General features: G+C 50.7%; 1 protein-coding gene across 1 annotated transcript in view; it reads left to right on the top strand.

Annotated features, from left to right (window-relative positions):
- LGR6 (leucine rich repeat containing G protein-coupled receptor 6) overlaps window positions 1-19,276 on the top strand; it is a 202,528-nt gene that overhangs the window by 100,899 nt on the left and 82,353 nt on the right. The window contains exon 4 of the mRNA XM_007054310.4: window positions 5,105-5,176. Within this exon, the coding sequence (XP_007054372.1) occupies window positions 5,105-5,176 (72 nt within the window). The remainder of the gene's footprint in view (window positions 1-5,104; window positions 5,177-19,276) is intronic.

Below are 19,276 nucleotides of genomic sequence, written 5' to 3'. Positions count from 1 at the left end.
TCAACAATTTCCATCCCACCATCAACCTCAGCCTGGACCAGACCACACAAGAGATCCACTTCCTGGACACTACGGTGCTAATAAGCGATGGTCACATAAACACCACCCTATACTGGAAACCTACTGACCGCTATGCCTACCTACATGCCTCCAGCTTTCACCCAGATCACACCACACGATCTATTGTCTACAGCCAAGCTCTACGATACAACCACATTTGCTCCAACCCCTCAGACAGAGACAAACACCTACAAGATCGCTATCAAGCATTCTTACAACTACAATACCCACCTGCTGAAGTGAAGAAACAGATTGACAGAGCCAGAAGAGTAGCCAGAAGTTAACTACTACAAGACAGGCCCAACAAAGAAAATAACAGAACGCCACTAGCCGTCACCTTCAGCCTCCAACTAAAACCTCTCCAGCGCATCATCAAGGATCTACAACCTATCCTGAAGGACGACCCATCACTCTCACAGATCTTGGGAGACAGGCCAGTCCTTGCCTACAGACAGCCCCCCAACCTGAAGCAAATTCTCACCAGCAACCACACACCACACAACAGAACCACTAACCCAGGAACCTATCCTTGCAACAAGGCCCGTTGCCAACTGTGTCCACATATCTATTCAGGGGACACCACCATAGGGCCTAATCACATCAGCCACACTATCAGAGGCTCGTTCACCTGCACATCTACCAATGTGATATATGCCATCTTGTGCCAGCAATGCCCCTCTGCCATGTACATTGGCCAAACTGGACAGTCTCTACGTAAAAGAATAAATGGACACAAATCACACGTCAAGAATTACAACATTCAAAAACCAGTCGGAGAACACTTCAATCTCTCTGGTCACTCGATTACAGACCTAAAAGTGGCAATTCTTCTTCAACAAAAAAACTTCAAAAACAGGCTCCAACGAGAGACTGCTGAATTGGAATTAATTTGCAAACTGGATACAATTAACGTAGGCTTGAATAAAGTCTGGGAGTGGATGGGTCATTACACAAAGTAAAACTATTTCCCCATGTTTATTCCCCTCCCCCCACTGTTCTTCAGACATTCTTGTCAACTGCTGGAAATGGCCCACCTTGATTATGACTACAAAAGGTTCCCCTCCTCACCCACCTGCTCTCCTGCTGGTAATAGCTCACCTTACCTGATCACTCTCCTTACAGTGTGTGTGGTAACACCCATTGTTTCATGTTCTCTAGGTATATAAATCTCCCCACTGTATTTTCCACTGAATGCATCCAATGAAGTGAGCTGTAGCTCACGAAAGCTTATGCTCAAATAAATTGGTTAGTCTCTAAGGTGCCACAAGTCCTCCTGTTCTTTTTGCGGATACAGATTAACACGGCTGCTACTCTGAAACATTTCTTGGGTGGTGACTCTTCTTAGATGCTCCTGGAGTACAGCATCAAACTAGCCATCAGCCCCACAATTTTAAGGAAGTTTCCATTGTTTGGCACATACATCTGATCTGAAGTGCCACGCAGGGCTAAGTTTTGGGTAGCAAGCATTCTCACAATGGCAACGAGCCTTTTCAGAACATTTTGCCAGTAAAGAGACTCTGATGCAATCTTCTCTTGATGCTGATCATCTATGGTGGCCTTTAACCTTAGTCTCATCTCAAGCTCTTTCCACCTGTGGAATGCTCTCTCTTTGCTGCCTTCTCATGGCATGCCAGATTTCTAGCCAGAATTTTCCAGTCCTTTGTTCCTGTAGAACCCAATGTGGCTGGAACATTAGACTGGAAGAGTTTGCAACAAAAACAGTATACAGCATTCTGGGGTTTTGAGTACATAAGCCATGGCCTCTCCACTTTGTCAGCATTGGGGATTTCACGCCAGTAATGTGTTGGATGGAAACTTCTGTTTTCATTGTCTTTGGGGAACATGAAGTTTTTCACTTGCTGTGGCCCAGGCAGTACAAGGAAGTCCCTCAGGCTACTGCTCAAGTGAGTCCACAGTCCTGGGTCATCTAGACTTAAGGAACTAAACTCAGCAGCAGCTGTTTCTTGTGCCTCCACCACACTCTTCTCTGATCTACACTTTTCTTCAGGAATGTGCATGGTTACATCCAGATATGGATGCTGCAATAGCTGCCAGGTCACCTGCACTCTGACTAACTTGAAGATCAGGCATCTCTTCAGCACTCACATCCTCACTGGGGCCGGAAGGCTCACCGTGAACATTTGTGTCTATGTATCTCAGGAGAGCTCCTTCCTGCTTAGATAGAAAAGCTTCCTTTGCTTTTTCTTTTCCGAATGCTGCCCAGGGGGGCGTTTCTTCTTTCACTCATGACTGCTGTTCTGTGCCAGCTATAGTGGCTCTCAACACTCAATTGAAGGGGACAAATAAGCAGGCTGGTAGCAGGGCCTGAGTGAGGGAAGATATCAGCGTCTTAAGGGCCTAACTGGCTCCTACTACTTCAGTTGACTGCCTGTTCTCCTCAAGTGGATTCAGGGAAGCAGCAGGAAACAGGAATCATATAGAATCATATAATATCAGGGTTGGAAGGAACCTCAGGAGGTCATCTAGTCCAACCCCCTGCATCAATTCCCGCCCCAGATTCTTAAATGGCCCCCTCAAGGACTGAACTCACAATCCTGGATTTAGCAGGCCAGTGCTCAAACCACTGAGCTATCCCTCCCTGAGAAGCTGGGGTTAATCAGTCCAGGCTCCTGGGGGAGCTGGAGAGGTACATAAGAGGCTTCTCCTCCTCTCTCTCCCTGCAGCTCCTGCTGCTTTCTGTTATTCCCTCTCCCCTTTTTTCCTGCCTGCCTTTTATGTCTCTTGTGCCCTCCTTCCTCCAGCACAGCACTCCCCTATCTCTGTGCGTCTAGAGCAGAGAGAATACGTGTGCACCAGAGCAGACACAATTGTCTACCCTCTGAGTCCCAGTGGCGCCTCCTCCCCCGCTCCACAGTCTGGCACCTGAGGCAGCCGCCTCAGTTTGCCTCATGGTAAGGCCAGCCCTGTGCGGTGGGCCCCATAAATCCTAAGGACAGCCCTGCGCTTGGGGGAGGGGAACAGGATGTGAGCGAGGGAAAGGTGCCCCCTATTCGTTTAGAGGCCTTTGGTGAGTTTCCAGCTGAATTTTCATCCTGACACCTGTACACATGTGCCCACACACAGAGGTGCAAGCACACACTCAGATACACACAAACACATGCACACTTGCATTGCACACACGCTGCATGCACACACCCATTACACACTGCATGCATGCACGCACGTTGTGTGCACACACCCATTGCATACACACTCCCATTGCGTGCACACTGCATGCATATACATTGTATGCACACGCCCATTGTGTGCGCGAGTGCGCACACACACACACACCCAGTCTGCACACAACCATTGTGCGCACGCACCCAAGGCAGCATGTTTTACGTGAAGAGTTTAAATCAGAAAACAGACCATGCGGTTAAAAGGTGAAGCTGCTGGTTTTTAAGCTAATGTCGGGGGGAGAGGTGGTCTCTTGGACTTTGAAGTCGTGGGGTTAGCAATGCTGGGAATACAGGGACCACAAACTCAGTGGGTCAGTGATCAAATGTTTGTACTTCAGGGTGTCATGGACCTGACAGTGCAAATGCTTTGGCTGAGGAAGGCTGGAGGAATCTTTTGATCCCTGCTGTAATATTTGCTGCCAGAAATGGCACCCTAAATATTGGACATTCCTGCGCCTTCAGGGTCTTGGGGATCCAAACCCCAATCTGCACATGGATTTTGCAAATGGCCCTTCTCTTTATAATGGGCCAGGCCAACTCCCCTGCTCCAACTCCCCCTGGAAAGCCAGATCCAGTTTGACCTTTGTGGCTGGTCCCCATCCCTGGGCATTTGCTTGGAACATGACAGCATGTCCAGTGGGAAGCTGCACAGGGCAGCAGACTGGGTGGCAGGACTCCTGGGTTCTATTCCTGGCTCTGCTATTGGCTCGCAATGTGACTGTGTACAAGTCACCAAAGCCAATTTGAAATGTTCCCATGGAACTAATGGGGTGGTTATAGCCCTCATCTGTCTCTCTCCAAAGCAGCCTGAGGGCAAAGCTGCTGTTCCCTTAGTTACTGCATAACCTTTGCGGTCCTTTACCATCTTCAGAACCCGCTTCTGTATCCTCTGGAGTCCTTCCTTGCCTCCCCTGCGTTCAGTGCTACAGGTGTGACCTCACCTGCCCTCTGCAGAGTGCCTGGGTCCCTCAGCCCCAGTGAGGGTCCCTCACTTCTGCATGCTGCATTGCTGTTGAAATTCACCCAGCCCCCTTGCTAGCACGTCGGGGTGGGGAACGCTCCCTCAATAGTCCTAATAATAATAATTAATAACGTATTAATAGCAGTAACATCTGTATCCATGTGGAATCTTGTTATTCTTAAAAACACAAGGAATTAGACAACCCAGCCACCCGAGAAAGGCCTGCTCTGTGCTCCCAGAAGGAGACACAACGCCAGGGTCCATCCCTATTAGCGTGGGGCCAGTCCCTCTGCATCAAGACTTGGGGATCAGGAGAGGACCCTTTAATGTCTCATGCACCCCAATGCCTACCCCAAACTTTCCCATCAAACACCACTTATGTTCCCCATGGGCCTCTCTGCAGCAGGATCGTTGATCACCATGGGGAACACTATACCGCAGCTGCAGGGGTAAATTCCAGCTCCGGTAGACATCCATGTGGTAGCTCTGTCCGAGCTACCTGAAAGTAGCCGTGTGGCCGTGGCAGCTCAGGGGGCAGTCTGGGCTAGCCGCTCGGGTACGTACCGAGGATCTCAGACGGGGCTGTATTTGGGCCCCTGGCCACACCACCATGGCCGCAAATGCTGCTGAGCAGAGCTAGAGAGGGTATGTCTCACTGAGCTGGGAATTACACCGCCCAGCTGCAGGGCAGACTCCGTGTTAGTGCTACTCTCTGCCGGGATTGCCAGTCACTTATTTGCAGCCTACAAGGCTGCGTTTCAGGAACCCTGTGCACCCCGAGCCTCCCTCCCATCCCCTCCCACATTGGAGAGAGCTTGAGGCTTTGTGTCTCCAAGCCCAGGGAGTGGGGGAAGCCTCCAGGGTGTTTGGTTTTTTAAAGCCTTTTCTTTTCTCATTATAGGATGTTGCAGAACAACCAGCTCAGCCGGATCCCCGCCGAGGCACTGAGGGATCTTCCAAACCTCCAGTCTCTGTAAGTCATTAAAGGATCCCTGCTGGGAGCTGCTGGCTTCTCAGCACCAGAGTCATTAGTTCCTCTGTCTCTTCTGCCTTGTCTTTCCCCTCCTGAGCTACTGTCCCTAGCCTTGTGGGGAGGGAGGGCATCTGTTGTGGTGGGACCACTGTCTTGTTAGGGTTGCTGGAATTAGACCTCCCCATGTGAGAAGGCCACCGCAGCTGGTGTAGGTTTCCAGGAGCCCTGGGAAAAGGCTCTCTACGAGGCAAGCTATACCCCTAGCCCTGCGGTTACAGTCTAGCCTGGAGCAGCACAGAGCCTAGCAGGTTTGAGTAGGGGACTGTGGGCTTGTCTACACCATGCAGCTTTTAGCAACAGGGCTGCATCGCGACAGCCTTGTCGCTAGAAGTCGGCGTGTGTAAACGCTCTTTGTCGGCACTTTGTCGTTGCTTTGGCCGACAAAATACTTCCACCCCTGCGAGCGGCATTCGGTTTGTCGGCAGGAGAGCGCTCCTGCGGACAAAGCCGTGTTCACACTGTCGCTTGCCACGGCAAAACTTTTGTCTTTGGGGGCGGGCTTTGTAAAGCACCCGTGAAAGACAAAAGTTTTGTCGACAACTTGGCAGTGTAGACAAAGCCTCAGGCCTTGTTTGCATGCAACAGTTTAACTGCAGAGGTACAAACCCTGAGCCCTAGTGTGGCTGCACCTAAACTGGTATAAAAGTGCTTAATATCCAAACGGTGATTCCTCGACAGGAAGGGGAATAAGCCATACCAGTATAAGGCACCTTTATACCAGCATATCTGCAGCCACGCTAGGGCTTGCACTGGTCTGATGATGTCGATTAAAAATATCACCCCCCCCGTAATGGAACTAGTTACATTAGTACAACGTTCAGGGGTTGTCCTGGCCTCAGAGCCGGGACTGCAGGGTTCCATGCCTGGCTCTCCCATTGAGTTTAAGGCGTAACTGCTTTGACAGTTGGCCTCCTCTACACGAAAAAGGTAGGTTGACCCAGCTATGTCGCTCAGGGGTGTTAAGAATCCACAACCCACCCCCTCCCCCAACCGGTGTAGTTAGGCTGACCTAACTCCCCGTGTAGACAGTGCTAGATCGATGGGAGAATTCTTCCGTCGACCTATCTACCGCCTCTTAGGATTAACGACAGCTACGGGAGAACGCCTCCCATCGGCGTAGGCAGTGTCTACACTGAAGCACTGCCGCTGTGCCACGGGAGCCTTTTAAGTGTAGACAAGCCCTTATTAGTGTGACCATGGATGGAGTAATTTCCAGGCATTTTTCACTGTGTAATAACATTCTGTTTTCATACACACACACACACACCCTGCAAGGCTGGTGAAGAATCAGAGAGCTGAAATGTCAGGGTTCTTTTCCCCACACAAAAGTGCTTTAAATGAGGTCATTTTTAATGCTTCACGTTTTCCAGCGGGTTTGTGGCTGGTCTGTATGCATTCTCTGTATGGTTTAAAGCAGCCTGAGACTGTTAATTCTGCTGGTAGCGCTTTCAAAGTGTTTGTTTCTACCGGTAGTTGGTGCTGTCGCTGACTCTGCCCACGATCACCCCCTTCCTCCCTCTGGCTCTCCTTCCTTCCCCTTCTGCCTCCCCAGATCTGTCAAACGGGGGAAACGCTGCCCACCTGCTGGAGGAGCGGTGAGGCCTAGGTGCGAGGTGCGCCATGTGGTCTGTTCTACACCAATCCTACAGAAACAGCAAGATTAGGGTGTGCAGGGAGGGGTAGACCCTTTTGTTCTAGCCAAACCCCGTCTCATGCAGCATTTGCCACAGCAGCGCTCTGGGCCTGTCGCGGGCAGACCCCAGCACCCCACTGCAGGCAGACATCTACCCGGAGGGGCAGTGCCGGGCAGCCAGCCAGAACAACGCCCCGCGCCTGGGCTTGCCAGCTCCCCTTTCTCCCAGCTCAATGCGGAGCGCCCGGGTAGTGACCTGCTCTGCAGTGCATGTGGGAGCCGGCTGGTGTGATGTTCTGTCCCCCTCTGGTGGTGGCCAGGCCACACAGATGCCGAAGAGCCTGCCTGAGCTAACAGAAGGTCTGTCTGTGCTTTTGGAGCCAGAGGTGCCAGGTTCAATCCCCGTGGCTGAAAACCCACCCCGGTGTGACACATGCAAAGGATGCTGAGAGCGCCAGGAGGCTGGGCAGCACAGCAAAGCAGGGACTTGGTTAAAGTTCGGGGGGGTACGACCCGTCCCGTTTCTCCAGCACGGCAGGCTCAGACTGGGTCAGTACTAGGACAGGGTACTCCGGCGCTGCGGCATCCATCTATCTAGATTGCATCAGGAGAGAGTCACCATGAAGTTTGCTTTTCGATTCAACGAGCCCACCCTGCAGATCCAGCAGAGAGCAGAGTCTTGCGAGGCTGTTACCAGGCTGGCATGGGGAGCTTCTGTTTGTATATTCTTCTTATTCTTCTTCTCAGATTTGCAGTGCTGTGGTCCCTAACATGACACTGAAAGCAGAGGTGCATTCGACCTGCACCCAGGCAGGCAGTGGTGAGCCGGAAGCTTCCCACGCGTGGGACCCCAGGCGGCACGGAAGGTATATTCCGGCTGCACACACCTGCAACGCTCTGAGCCCAGATGGTGGCACAGGGCGAAGATATGTTGCAGTTACTTTTGTGGTGTGGGACTGACCTGCACCCACATCAGGTTGCATCCAGGTTCCAGCTCAGCTCCGTAAAGCCACGAAGCTGGTGCTCAATCGCTGCGCCGATGCTTGGAGATCACCTTCAGAGTTCCCGGGGGGGGGGGCTGGTGTGACTCCAGCAAAGCTGCTGGAGTTGCTCCCCTCTGACACCAGGGTCGTATTTGGCACCCTGGGATTCCCTGGGATTGGATTGGCCTGTGGGAGGCAAACGCAATCTTGGAGGGCTATTCCGAAAGGTTTGGGGTCCTTCGGCCACTGAACCCGCTTGGAGCCAGGATCAGAAAGCTGACACTGCTGTGTCTTTGCTCTTTATGCAGCAGAGATTGTCTGGAGCAATCACATGGGCCCAGTGGAGTCCAGATAATTGTGTTTCCTGACGATACACAACATGCCGGCGTAGCTACCTACACAGGCGGCTGCTCCCGATGGCTTTTGGTAGCGTCAGAACACAGTGAGCTCCACTAGAGGACTCTCAAAGTATTTAAAGGGACACTACCCTCCTCCTCTACACTATACTCATAAAGAAAAGCTCTCATCCTCTGTTTGTTCATGTGCAGCAGTTTTCCTCTGAGAGCCAAGATTACTCCAGAAATACCCTTCTGCAGTGACCTCCCCATTCCACCTATTTCCGTCGGACGAGTGGCCATTCGGATAAACTGGGTCTGATCTGAGAGAGCTGAAGGGTTGTGGAGTAAACAGCGTTCCCCTGTAGCAAACTTCATTGTGTTTTAAGGCAGATATAACGCTAAGCTGATTCGCTCCGGTTTCATTGGTGCTGCCAATACATCTTTGAATGCAAGTAACTGGCCCCTGGCCACGAGCCCCTGGGTTCTAGCCGTGTCTCCATAGAGACAGCCATTTCTGAAGAAGAGAAGGCAGCTCTGTATTAGAGATTTTTTTTCTCTTCGTAATTCAAGTATCTGTGAGTAATTTTCCACAAGTTTATGAGGCTCACTTGTATTTATTACCGGCATAGTAACCAGATTGGAACATCCATATATCATTTGCAGTGTGGCTTCCAAGCTTTACGAGTTGGGGTATGTGAGACGGGGCTTGTTCACCTTGCCCAGAGCTTCTGGTCTTTCCATTCAGAAATGGGAAAGGATTTTGTGGCTGTTCATCACCCTGAGTTCTGGGGCTTGCCTGGCACTTCGTGGGATATTAACTGACTGTCGGGCCATCAGGGAACACACCATAAAACATCCTAAGCTGACAGGGCTTGCAGGTTGGAGCAAACTTGAGTGTGTGGAGGGAGCATGGACAAAACCCGATTGTGTCCTGTTTGTTTTCTCGCCCTTGCAGCTCTATGTGTTAGAACAAATTTCTCTTGCAGTCCGGGCAGGCGGCTGCGTCCCTGACATCACTGGCTGTTGCCCCAGCCACCGTTATGAAGTCACAATGCAGTGACTCCGATGTGAGTTCAGAGCAGAGTCGGGTGCGGAGGGAGGAAACTCGCATGTAAACGTCCACAGGAGCCTCCTCCAAAATGCTGGGGAGTGTTCGGGTTCGAGACAAGCCTGCCTCACAGTGGGTTTGATTTGCTTGGGTTTTTTGGATGAAATCAGGATTTTGGCTTCTCATAACAGTACAAATATTATTTGTTGGGAAATTACTCAGGAACTGTCAAAGGGCCACCCTGCTGTGCTCCATTGGCTGGATGGTTGGATGCCCAATTGTCTGCCTGTGTTTGCTTTTTAGTTTGATTCATGCTCTGTGACCAGTCATCTAAGTCACGTGGTATTGTTTCTGCCCTCTGTTTGGATAGCTGGAACTGTTTAAACAGGAAAATAACAAGAAACAATTAGAGAAACTCTTGTTCATTCATAAATTCCCTTGTTCTCATTTCCTTGTGGGTTTTCGCTTGGAGGCCAGCTGCTCCCCGAACAAAAAGCCATGTTGCAAATACAAAGGGATGAACACAAGTGAACTGACCAGCCATGTGGCGTTCAAACGAATGCTCCTGAGTGCCCCTTTGCGACATGTGCCCTTAGGACTCAGCACTGAACTGAACCGAATGGTCCCAACTAAGTTTGGAACCCCATTAAACGTAAGAACAGAGGGCATGGGGAGAAACAGACTGAATTTGGATTCAGGCATGTTTTGGATTGAAAGCAGAGGGGGCCCTGTGCGTGTGTAAACCCCGGTCGTCGGTGGGCGGGATTGAACCTGGGACAGCTGGAGCTTAGTGCATGAGCCTTTACCACATGAGCTAAAAGCCAAGCGGCTGTTAGCTAAGGCGGTAGAGCAAGCTCTCTCTCTAAGTAGTCTGAGTGCCACAAGCTGGGACACAACACCACAACCCAGGAGGGTGTGTGGGTTACACATGCTGTACGGGGGGGACCACCATTGCCCTATTTCTTCCCTGGTTTTTTTAGATGCACTCTTAGTTTTTGGAGCACGACAGTTCTGATGAGGCAACTTAGCTGCCTCCTGCAAAACGTAGCGTGATCTCAGCCGGGAAAGCAACGCCGGCAGGATTTCCAGCCGGGCAAGGTGAATCTCAGTGCAACGGGCCGAAGCAACAGCGAGCAGTGCACCTCGGGGGTCTGCCGCGTGTCCCCAGCTCGCAGATGGTGTATGCGTCTGTAGCACTCTGCCTCCCGCCGAGAGCAGATCATTTTAGCAGAAGCGTGCCGCTAGTCCGAGGCCGTGGGGGGAGCTTGAGAAAATACCACCCCTTAAGTACCCCCAGGAGGATGCAGGAGGAAGTTAGCAGCCAAAGCAGTGAAGACGAAGGGATAAGAAGTGGCCCCCAACCTACATTAACCTTCTCACGCTCTATTCCAGCTCCTCAGCATGGAGGTTGCCCCATCTTCGACTGCCTGCACCTGTCTCATGGGTGTTGGTAGGCGTGTGGGGAGGTGTCTGGCTCCCCTAGACTTCACCCCTGTGGTCAGGCTGGAGGCTGGGACCCCACTCCAGCAACTGCATGGGGTTTATTCATTGTGCATCGCTCAGCTGTGGTTGCATGTGAATTAGGAGTGCACAATCCATGACCGACCCCTGCTGGGCATTTCCTTGCAGCAGGCGTTAATACGCTTGATCCTGACTATGCCATGGGGACAAGCTGGCCTTAGGGAGCAGGTGTCATAACCGGTGCCAGAGATGGAGACTCAGCTTTTCCTCCTGCCCGCAGCCGCCCTGCACTGGTGCTGCTGCGGCTGCTTGCTGCCCGCCCCATGCTGTGGCTCCTGCAGCGTTGTTCACCTGCCGACCCGACTTTCTCTGTCCTTCCCCTGCTGGGTCCCTGGTCCTCCCCTCCCGCTGCCCTGGGCCCCTGATGAATTTAGACTCACCTGTTTGAAATTTCTGGGTGGGGGGGTGGTGGTTTTAAAGCTGCCTCCTGCAGGAGGAAATGCACCTTTTTCCCCCCCACCTCATCTGCCCCTCCCATCCCACCAGCACCATATCCCCCCTCGTTCTGAGATCTGTGGCACACCCCTGGTTGCAAGTTCAATCACTCTGTAGCCAGAGGCGCTCTGTTTTAGAATCACCTCCATCATCTACTGCTGCGGGGAGCAGGAACCCTACAGAGCTCTGGGGAGCTGTCAGCAAAGAGTAGCCAGGCAAATGGAAAGAGGAATTTGGATTTAAAAAGAAATGAAAACCCAGAGCCCTATAAAACGGCCCAATTGCCTGCTCCGGAGGGGCTGCTTCTCACAGGGGCTTGCTCTGCCTTTTGTGTCCATTCTGAAGCGCAACAGGAGAGATTAGAGAGAAGAGCACGTACACGTGATGGCAACGTCTGGTCAAAGCAGACCGGGTGCCAGCCTCTTATGTAATGTTCCAGTCCCGTTGAGCTCTCCTGGCAGGGTGTCTGGTTACCAGCGGTTTATAGGTGCGGTAGCAGAATGCCATGTGTACTCTGAACAGTCGTGTGTCAGTCTAATTAACGACTCTGTGGTTTGCGAGCTCTTACCTAAAGCAGATGGGCATTGCGTCTGTTCCTCTGCCAGATGAAAGGAATCCAAGGAGTTTCAAAGCAAGCAGGTGCTATAAATTATAATTACTGGGCTTGCAGAAGGAGAGCGAGGGAAAGGAGCCATGGTGGATTAAAAGATCAAGAGAAACTCTTGGGTTTTTCTCCCGCAAACGATGGTCAAAAGTGACGGGAACGGCTGGGCCTTTCGGTAGGTTCTCTGCAGAGCGGTGCCGGGGAATGGCGCTTAGAAGGCAGCAGGCTGATTCTACAGTGGGAATTGGCTCAGGTAGTTTTGCGGCAATTAGAGCTGCCAGGGAGGGTGTCAGGGGTCCTCCAGCACCGGCTGCTATTCAGTAATCTCCAGGGAGTCGCAGCCGGTTTCCTTGTCTGGTTTTGAGTCCACACGCTCCTGGAAGTGCCATTGTGGAAGGCTCCCCCAAAGTAGCTGCTGTCGTTCAGCCCTGCCATGGCGGACCACGGCCCTCTCCATGGCAGGACCTAACAGCCATGCGGAGCTCTGTCCAGCCAGAGCAGGTCGTGGCACGCACCTCACTAGGTCAACACCGTCACAGATTGAACAAGGAGGGGAGAAGGGGCTATTTTAATCCCTGGCCCCTCTGAATCCTTTGGGTTGGAAGAGATTTCAAGCTGCCCTCTCCTGGCACGACTGGTGTCACGATCCCTCTGCTACACAGGCAATGCAGTCTAATGGCAAGGGAGCCGGGGACTCAGAAGCAAGACCCCTGGGAGCTACTTTTCCCCCAGGCAGGGTATAAGGAATTCCCATTCAAGTCAGTCAGTCCCAATCGCCTTAGCATCTCGTAACACCACTGTTACGTCCTGCGACTGGGGAACAGATACAGAGAGACAAAGTGACTTGCCAAGGGAACTGGTGGCAGAGCTGGGATTTGAACCTAGGTCTTCTAGGTGCTAGTGTAACCCACACACCTCCTGGGTGGGGTGTGGTGTTCTGTCCCATCTAGTGGCACCGAGACCACTTAGAGAGAGAGAGAAAGAGATTAATGAGTCTGCTCCACAGCTTTAGCTAAAAGTCATATCATCCCGGTCAAAATACGAAAACACGCTGAGGTACACTTAGGAGGTGTTACACTAGGCCAGCACCTGAACCACCAGCCATCCTGGGCCTAGCTCTGCTGTTCACTCTGTGTGGGACCGTGGGCAAGTTCCCTCGCCCCTCTGCTCCTCACGTACCCCTCCCTTTAAAACAGGGATAATCTCACACGCGCGCACAGAGAGGGTGGGAATTTCATTACTTGTGTGTGACGTGCGTTGGGCGTCTCGGACGACAAGGCAAAGTGGTGTTGTTATCCCTGCTGCATAGCATCAGGCTTGACCGTGAACCTTTCCATCAAGGGCCCTTCCATACCCTCCCTTGGCTTCTTGTGCCATTGCTGGATTTGACAACATTTATCCTAGCACTACACCTGAATGTCTTTCCTCTTGACGTTACCAGATAGATCCCGCCGAGGGAAAGTGCCGCCATGTTAACAAAATTTGCCCACTGTGGCCGCCATCCAGCTTCCAACTGAAGTCACCGGAAAGGCTCCAGTTGTTTCAAGCCTCATAGTCCATCTCCTGCTTTGTCTCTACCGATGCTCAGAGCCTGCCTGGGGTTCTGAAAGCCCCTCCAGCCCTGCCCCGTGCCCACATCTGGGTTATTTAAAGTAACTCAGCTTTCCTTGCTGACCTCCCAGGGAAAATCATGTCTGCCGAAGGTGAAGAAGGTTACTATGGAAGGAGGAAGAAAGGGCAATGGACAAATCTTAGTGCAGGAAGGAATCACGCTATCCGTGCTGCCGGTTTTAGGGCTGGATATACGTCCCTGGAGTACAGGCTAGCTTGCCCTTTACAGGGAGATGGGTCTCAGCCCCAGGTGGGGGAAATGAAGATCATGTGACCCAATCAGGTCTCTACCTTATCTAGCACAGAGGCTGCGGGACAAAGGGGAAGTGGTGGTGATGAATGGCCGCAGAAAGGCTGTGAGGGGATGCTGAGAGCAATAGCTCAGCTAGTACCTGGTCCCCAGAGGGCTGTGAAACCCTGCACTAAAGTGCTGAGTTTGCGGGCCACGGATGCCAGGTCTTAAAGGACGCAGTCTCAGGAGAAGGGCTGTGAAACTCTAAACTTAAGGGTGGGTGAAAGGGAGCTCACTTTGGGAGCTGGGCTATGTTAAATAAACTGGACCCCGGGAGCGGGGAGGAGGGAGCTTGTTTAAAGAATTTTGCAGTGAGTGGATTATTTTTGGAAACCTCCGAGAAACTGAGGCAGGGTGCTGCAGGGCCACCCCATGTCATGAGGGGGCAGGGTGGAGGCTGTGACCTCTGTAACAAGGTGCCTCCAAGTTCTTAATTGCTACCGGAGACACCCTTAGTCCTGATATCCTTAGCAGGAATCCTTTGGAACCTGATGGAATCACAATCAAGACTCTTCCAGCCCTGGCCCCTTAGGGGAGATAATTATTTTTATATATGTGCTGGAGATTAACACGCAAGGAATGACTTCTAGGAATTTGCAGGTATGTAGGCTTTGATGTAGACAAAGGGGAAAACACTCCCTCACCTGATTAAACTCTCACAAGCATATACATTTTTATGACAGATGGAAGGGGGAAAAAAATCATTTCGGAATTAGCATGGCCTGAAGAGTTCCTCTGAATTCTCCCCATTTTCATCTCTCACCTTTGACCTGTTTGAGATTTGACAGCTTGCCATTAAGGGCATTATTGTTCCTTATAAATCACATTTGATGGAATACGGGTAAAAAGAAAATTCACTTCCACTGAATGTTTACAGGATAGAAAGCTGCGGAAGTAGAAGAGGCGTCTATAAAACAGGGATAATGTGACATCAATTTACAATCTGCTGGCGCAGAATTTATCTTGTGACAAGGCTAGCTCTGTATTATTAATGTGATTTATGGGGCATAAGGTGGGGTTATGGAGCACAGTATAAGGGGAGTTGAGAAGAAGCTATTAAGTAGTTGAGGAACTTGGAATCTTGAGGGACTCGGATTCAGACAAAGCAACCATGAGGACTTTCCTTTTGAGCTGCGTCCATTAGAGCAAGGGTCCTCAGGTTTTTCAGACGCATCTTAACAGAAATAATGCTTAGGTTGGAAAATGAAAGCACTCTGGCGGGTGGATCTCCTCCCTCCAAAAGGCCCTTCTTCCACCAGTAGCTGCTTTGGGAAAAGACAGAAGAACTACCGTATATCATCTCTGAAGTCCTCTCCTGTCTCCAGCCCAGCAGCTGACTTTAGGGGAGAAGCATGACAGAGTTTGTGGGCTTAGTCTCCTCTCCTTACTTGCATGAGAATGTGTGTTTTCCATTGGGCATTTTCAGTGCATAATGGCACTTCTGTACCATAAAAGGACACAAAACCCGGGGCAAGCCAGTGGGCCGAGTTTAACCACAAGAGGTCAGCCTAGAGTCTGAAGAATCACTTGGAACAGGCATGGGGAGAGACCCTAGACCAAATGGCACCCCAGGTGAGGAGCATCTTCAGCGCCTCCCCCCTATTTGTTAAACTTTTGAATGCCTTATTTTTTATTGCATGTGTAGCCCATTTCACAACTTTGATGCACAATTTGCATGCCTAATTTATCCCTGTCACATAAGACGATACATTTGCATGCTAGGATCTGTAAATCTGTATTTATTCATGCCACATATAAGCAAATAAAAAAAAATTCCTCTAAGCTTATAGAAACTTTTTAATTTTAAGAATAAGTGAAATGTTCTAACATCAAGACATTGAACTGTGCACCAACCTTGGGTGGACCAGTATTAAATAGTGTCACGGTAGGTAACAGCCTTAGAACGTTAACTCGAATCCTGTAGTTCAAACGGTCGCTTTTCTCACCTTTGGCCCTTGCAAACTGAAGCGCAGCGTCAGAGAGATCCAAAGACTGGCCCAATGGCATTTCAAGCCATAAAATAGCCAACGATCGCAGTCTCTCGTCGGCCATCGTCGACCGAAGATGTGTTTTAGTGAGCCTGAGCTTCGAAAAGCTGCACTCACCCACTCGCGACTCTGACCGGCAGGGTGAGCAGAATCTTCAAAGCTGCTCACACATCAGGAAAAGTGGCCTTCAGCTCTGCATTGTGACTGAACTGGAGAACCTGGAGTGGAGAGTGCTTCCCATATTGCACAATTTGACAGATGTTGTCCCATTCAACCTAGAGGGCTTTATCACTGATGTCCGAACATTCCCCATGTGTCAGCATCCGGTGAAGGTCCGTACAATTGTTCAAGGGTGTTTTCCTGTCCACCAGCAGCTTACTAAGGTCATACAACCCCCACCCCCACCCCCCCGGGGTTTCTCTTTGTGGTGCTTCATTTGTCTGAACCTTTCTTCAATGGACTCTCGAGCAGCGTCAGCTGCTCCTCCTGCCCTCTAGCACATGACGGCCCTGCTGATCACAGGGTCTCTTACTGCTCCGTCACACTGATGCTCTGTAGTTGGAAGAGAACTGGTCACACTTTGTTCCCTGTAGCAGTCTGGGAGTCAGCGTGGGCTGAAGGAATGAACTCGCCAGCCACTGATCCACACGGCACTTTGAGAGCCATGCCATGTGCTGGGCAGACTGCGGAATATAGTTGCAAATCAATATTCCAATGAACATTTTGCCTTTGCAAAGGCATCTTGCGACAAAGCAGCGGCCTTTGCGCTGGCCCAGGGCCAGAGACTTGCAACCACTTTCAGTCCAGCGGTTGGTGCAGGAGCTTTACACTAGCTGAGTTCCCATGGCTGGGGGAATCCCTAACTAGGCAGCTATGGCTACATTCTGGCCTCGTTGCGCTACTCAGGAGGTGCAAAGGTGCTGGAACCAGGACAGGAAATCCTTCTCTAAGGGAAGTGACCCTGGTCACACTGGGGGCCTGAAACAGAACCAAGAAGAAAACCCATATCTCCTGAGTGGACTACAAGACCACTCTTCCCCTTAGTTAAGCTTCAGCCATGTCCTTATCTTGTCCAGATACTAAGAAAACAAAGGCACTGCACCACCTGGGCCTGCTGAAAACAACACCTAGAACTGCTTCTCCTCAGAATCCCAAAAGCCCAAGGTGTGTCACTGTCTCCCCACGGGGCCTAAGATGCACACTGGGCAGTGGGGGGATGACAGAACACAGCCTCCTGGAACCCCACAAGAGAGCAGTTACCCAGAACAGCCCTCTGGAACCCTCCAGAGTGGGTTCTTCTGCTGCAGCTGGGGCCCAAAATTTCTCAAGCGATGGTACGAAAGGCTCCTGACAGGAAGAAGTGAAACAGCATGGACCACCATCAGCCAGTGAATCTAGAGCCATCTTTGCCCTACACAGAGGTCAAATGTAAAAGTTAAAGGGATCTGGGAATCAGAGGATGTCATGTCACACCAAAGTTGTCTTAACAATCCTCCCCAAGAAGAGAAAATCACAGACTGAGCAATGGCCAGTGAGATTGTGTAAGATCCTATAGGTCTAGAACCCAGGTCTGCAGAGCATCTAGGTAGCTAACTGCACCACGCTGACCTCCCAGCAGTTGCAATAGTTAGCACTCCATTGCCCGTCACTCTCTGTGTCCACAGACCGTGGGAAGTCCTGCCTCAAGGAGTCTGATAGGCAGCAGCCTCATGGCTCCTGATTGGCTCCCCACCCTCTATAAACCCAAGGGGCATTCCAGGAAATGTTTAAGCAACAGGAGGGGAGGGATAGCTCAGTGTTTTGAGCATTGGCCTGCTAAACCCAGGGTTGTGAGTTCAATCCTTGAGGGGGCCATTTAGGGATCTGGGGCAAAAATTGGGGATTGGTCCTGCTTTGAGCAGGGGGTTGGACTAGATGACCTCCTGAGGTCCCTTCCAACCCTGATATTCTATGATTCTATGAACAGTGTGGATTTGCTGTAGCTGTCACAACCATTCCTGCTCCTGGCTTGGACCTTGGCTTGATTTGGACTTTGCCTCTTGACCTGGAGCCTGACTTGAATTCTGACTCTTAGTATCCACCCTGGTCTGGAAGCTGATTATGAACTCCTCTGCTATTCCCGGCCTCAGGTTTGACTCTGCTCTGACCCTTGGTCATGACTGCCCTGACAGACTGCCACCATCAAGAGATGCTTTCTTAATCAGGAAGCGAGCAACCACATGGAAAGTGAGATCCTACCCTCTTGTAGGGAGGGAATGGCCAAGGACTCAAAGACTTAGGCATTCTTAGCTCCAGTTGGTGCTCACTCTGAATGACTGAGTGTCAACGATGTGAAAGTTCATGGGAAGCAAACTTCAAAGTAGCTCATGTAAATTTTTATGGAAACCAAATTTTGCATTTGCATGCACGTGCAATTATTTATGCTGTGAAGTTCTCCCATGCTCCTCCAGTCTGAGAAGAGAAACAATACACACGACTTAGCTACCTAACTCAGCTCAGCTGCTTACAGAGAATAGTACACAGTCAAGACACAGAATTTTTAAAGAGGTGCAAGAAAAGTTGGTAAATTTTTCAAAATAAATAAATTGGTGTAAGTCACACATGACCTGCAAGCAGAAATGGAGGCTCTATTTACTGAATGCGTTGGACCACGTGCTCAGCTGGGGTAGATCCACTAAAGTCAACAGAGATATGTCCGTTTACATCGGATGAAGATCTGGCCCAGAATGTGTACAGAATTTTTCACTTATCTTGAACTAACAATCTCAAATTATGGTATCACCCAGGTGATACATGCACTGCCCCGTTCATCTTTAACGCTCCCTTTAAGTGCTTGAGTCATTTCCTCTCTTCTAATTTCCCTGTTCTCATGAGCTTGTGATTATCTTGCTGGTGGTGCACTGCATGAAGGAGCCTGCAGAAAAATTAAGTGTGAATTCCTAAAACTAAAGAGCAGGGGTGGATGGAAAATATGATGCTGGGGTACGTGCTACCTATCATCCCCAACTCAACTTCTTTGGGATTCACCATCAGTGCTCCCAAGCCTACTGGATTCTGCAGCATGCCACATGTTTTGGCTTAATTCGGCGGTTTCTGCATTGCCAAGTTAGATGTTGTTCCAGGGACGCGACAGAAAGAGACAAACACCCCCCCACACACATACACGCACACAAAAGACCTGCTGTAATCTTACAAAGGTGTACCTAAGCTGGAAGCCAGGAAATCTGACCCCACTGGAGTCAATTGGTGTTTTTCTATTGCTTTCGTTCGGGCCATGACTTCAGTCCCTGAGTCCCGGTGTCCCCTCATCTTCCATTGCAGGGCTGCTGTTTCCTTCCAATATAAGCAGCCTGGTGGCATATTAAAGACTCAGCTTCATGTTGCTTCTCAGCTGGACCATGGCAGGAGGCAAGCACCGTAGCAGCTGTCTGCAAGCACCGAAGCTCACAGACCCATAGCTCAGATTGTAATCTCTTCCAGAAGAGGCCCATATCTTCTTGCCTGTTTGCATTGGGCCTAGAACACTGTAGGCTCTAAATAAATAATCACACACACACACACACACTCTCTAGAGTGTGAGCCATGGG

The sequence above is a fragment of the Chelonia mydas genome, chromosome 21, assembly GCF_015237465.2.
Source record: "Chelonia mydas isolate rCheMyd1 chromosome 21, rCheMyd1.pri.v2, whole genome shotgun sequence".
Lineage (NCBI taxonomy): Eukaryota > Metazoa > Chordata > Testudines > Cheloniidae > Chelonia > Chelonia mydas.
Note: the sequence above shows the minus strand (reverse complement) of the source record. Positions and strands in the feature narration are given on the sequence as shown.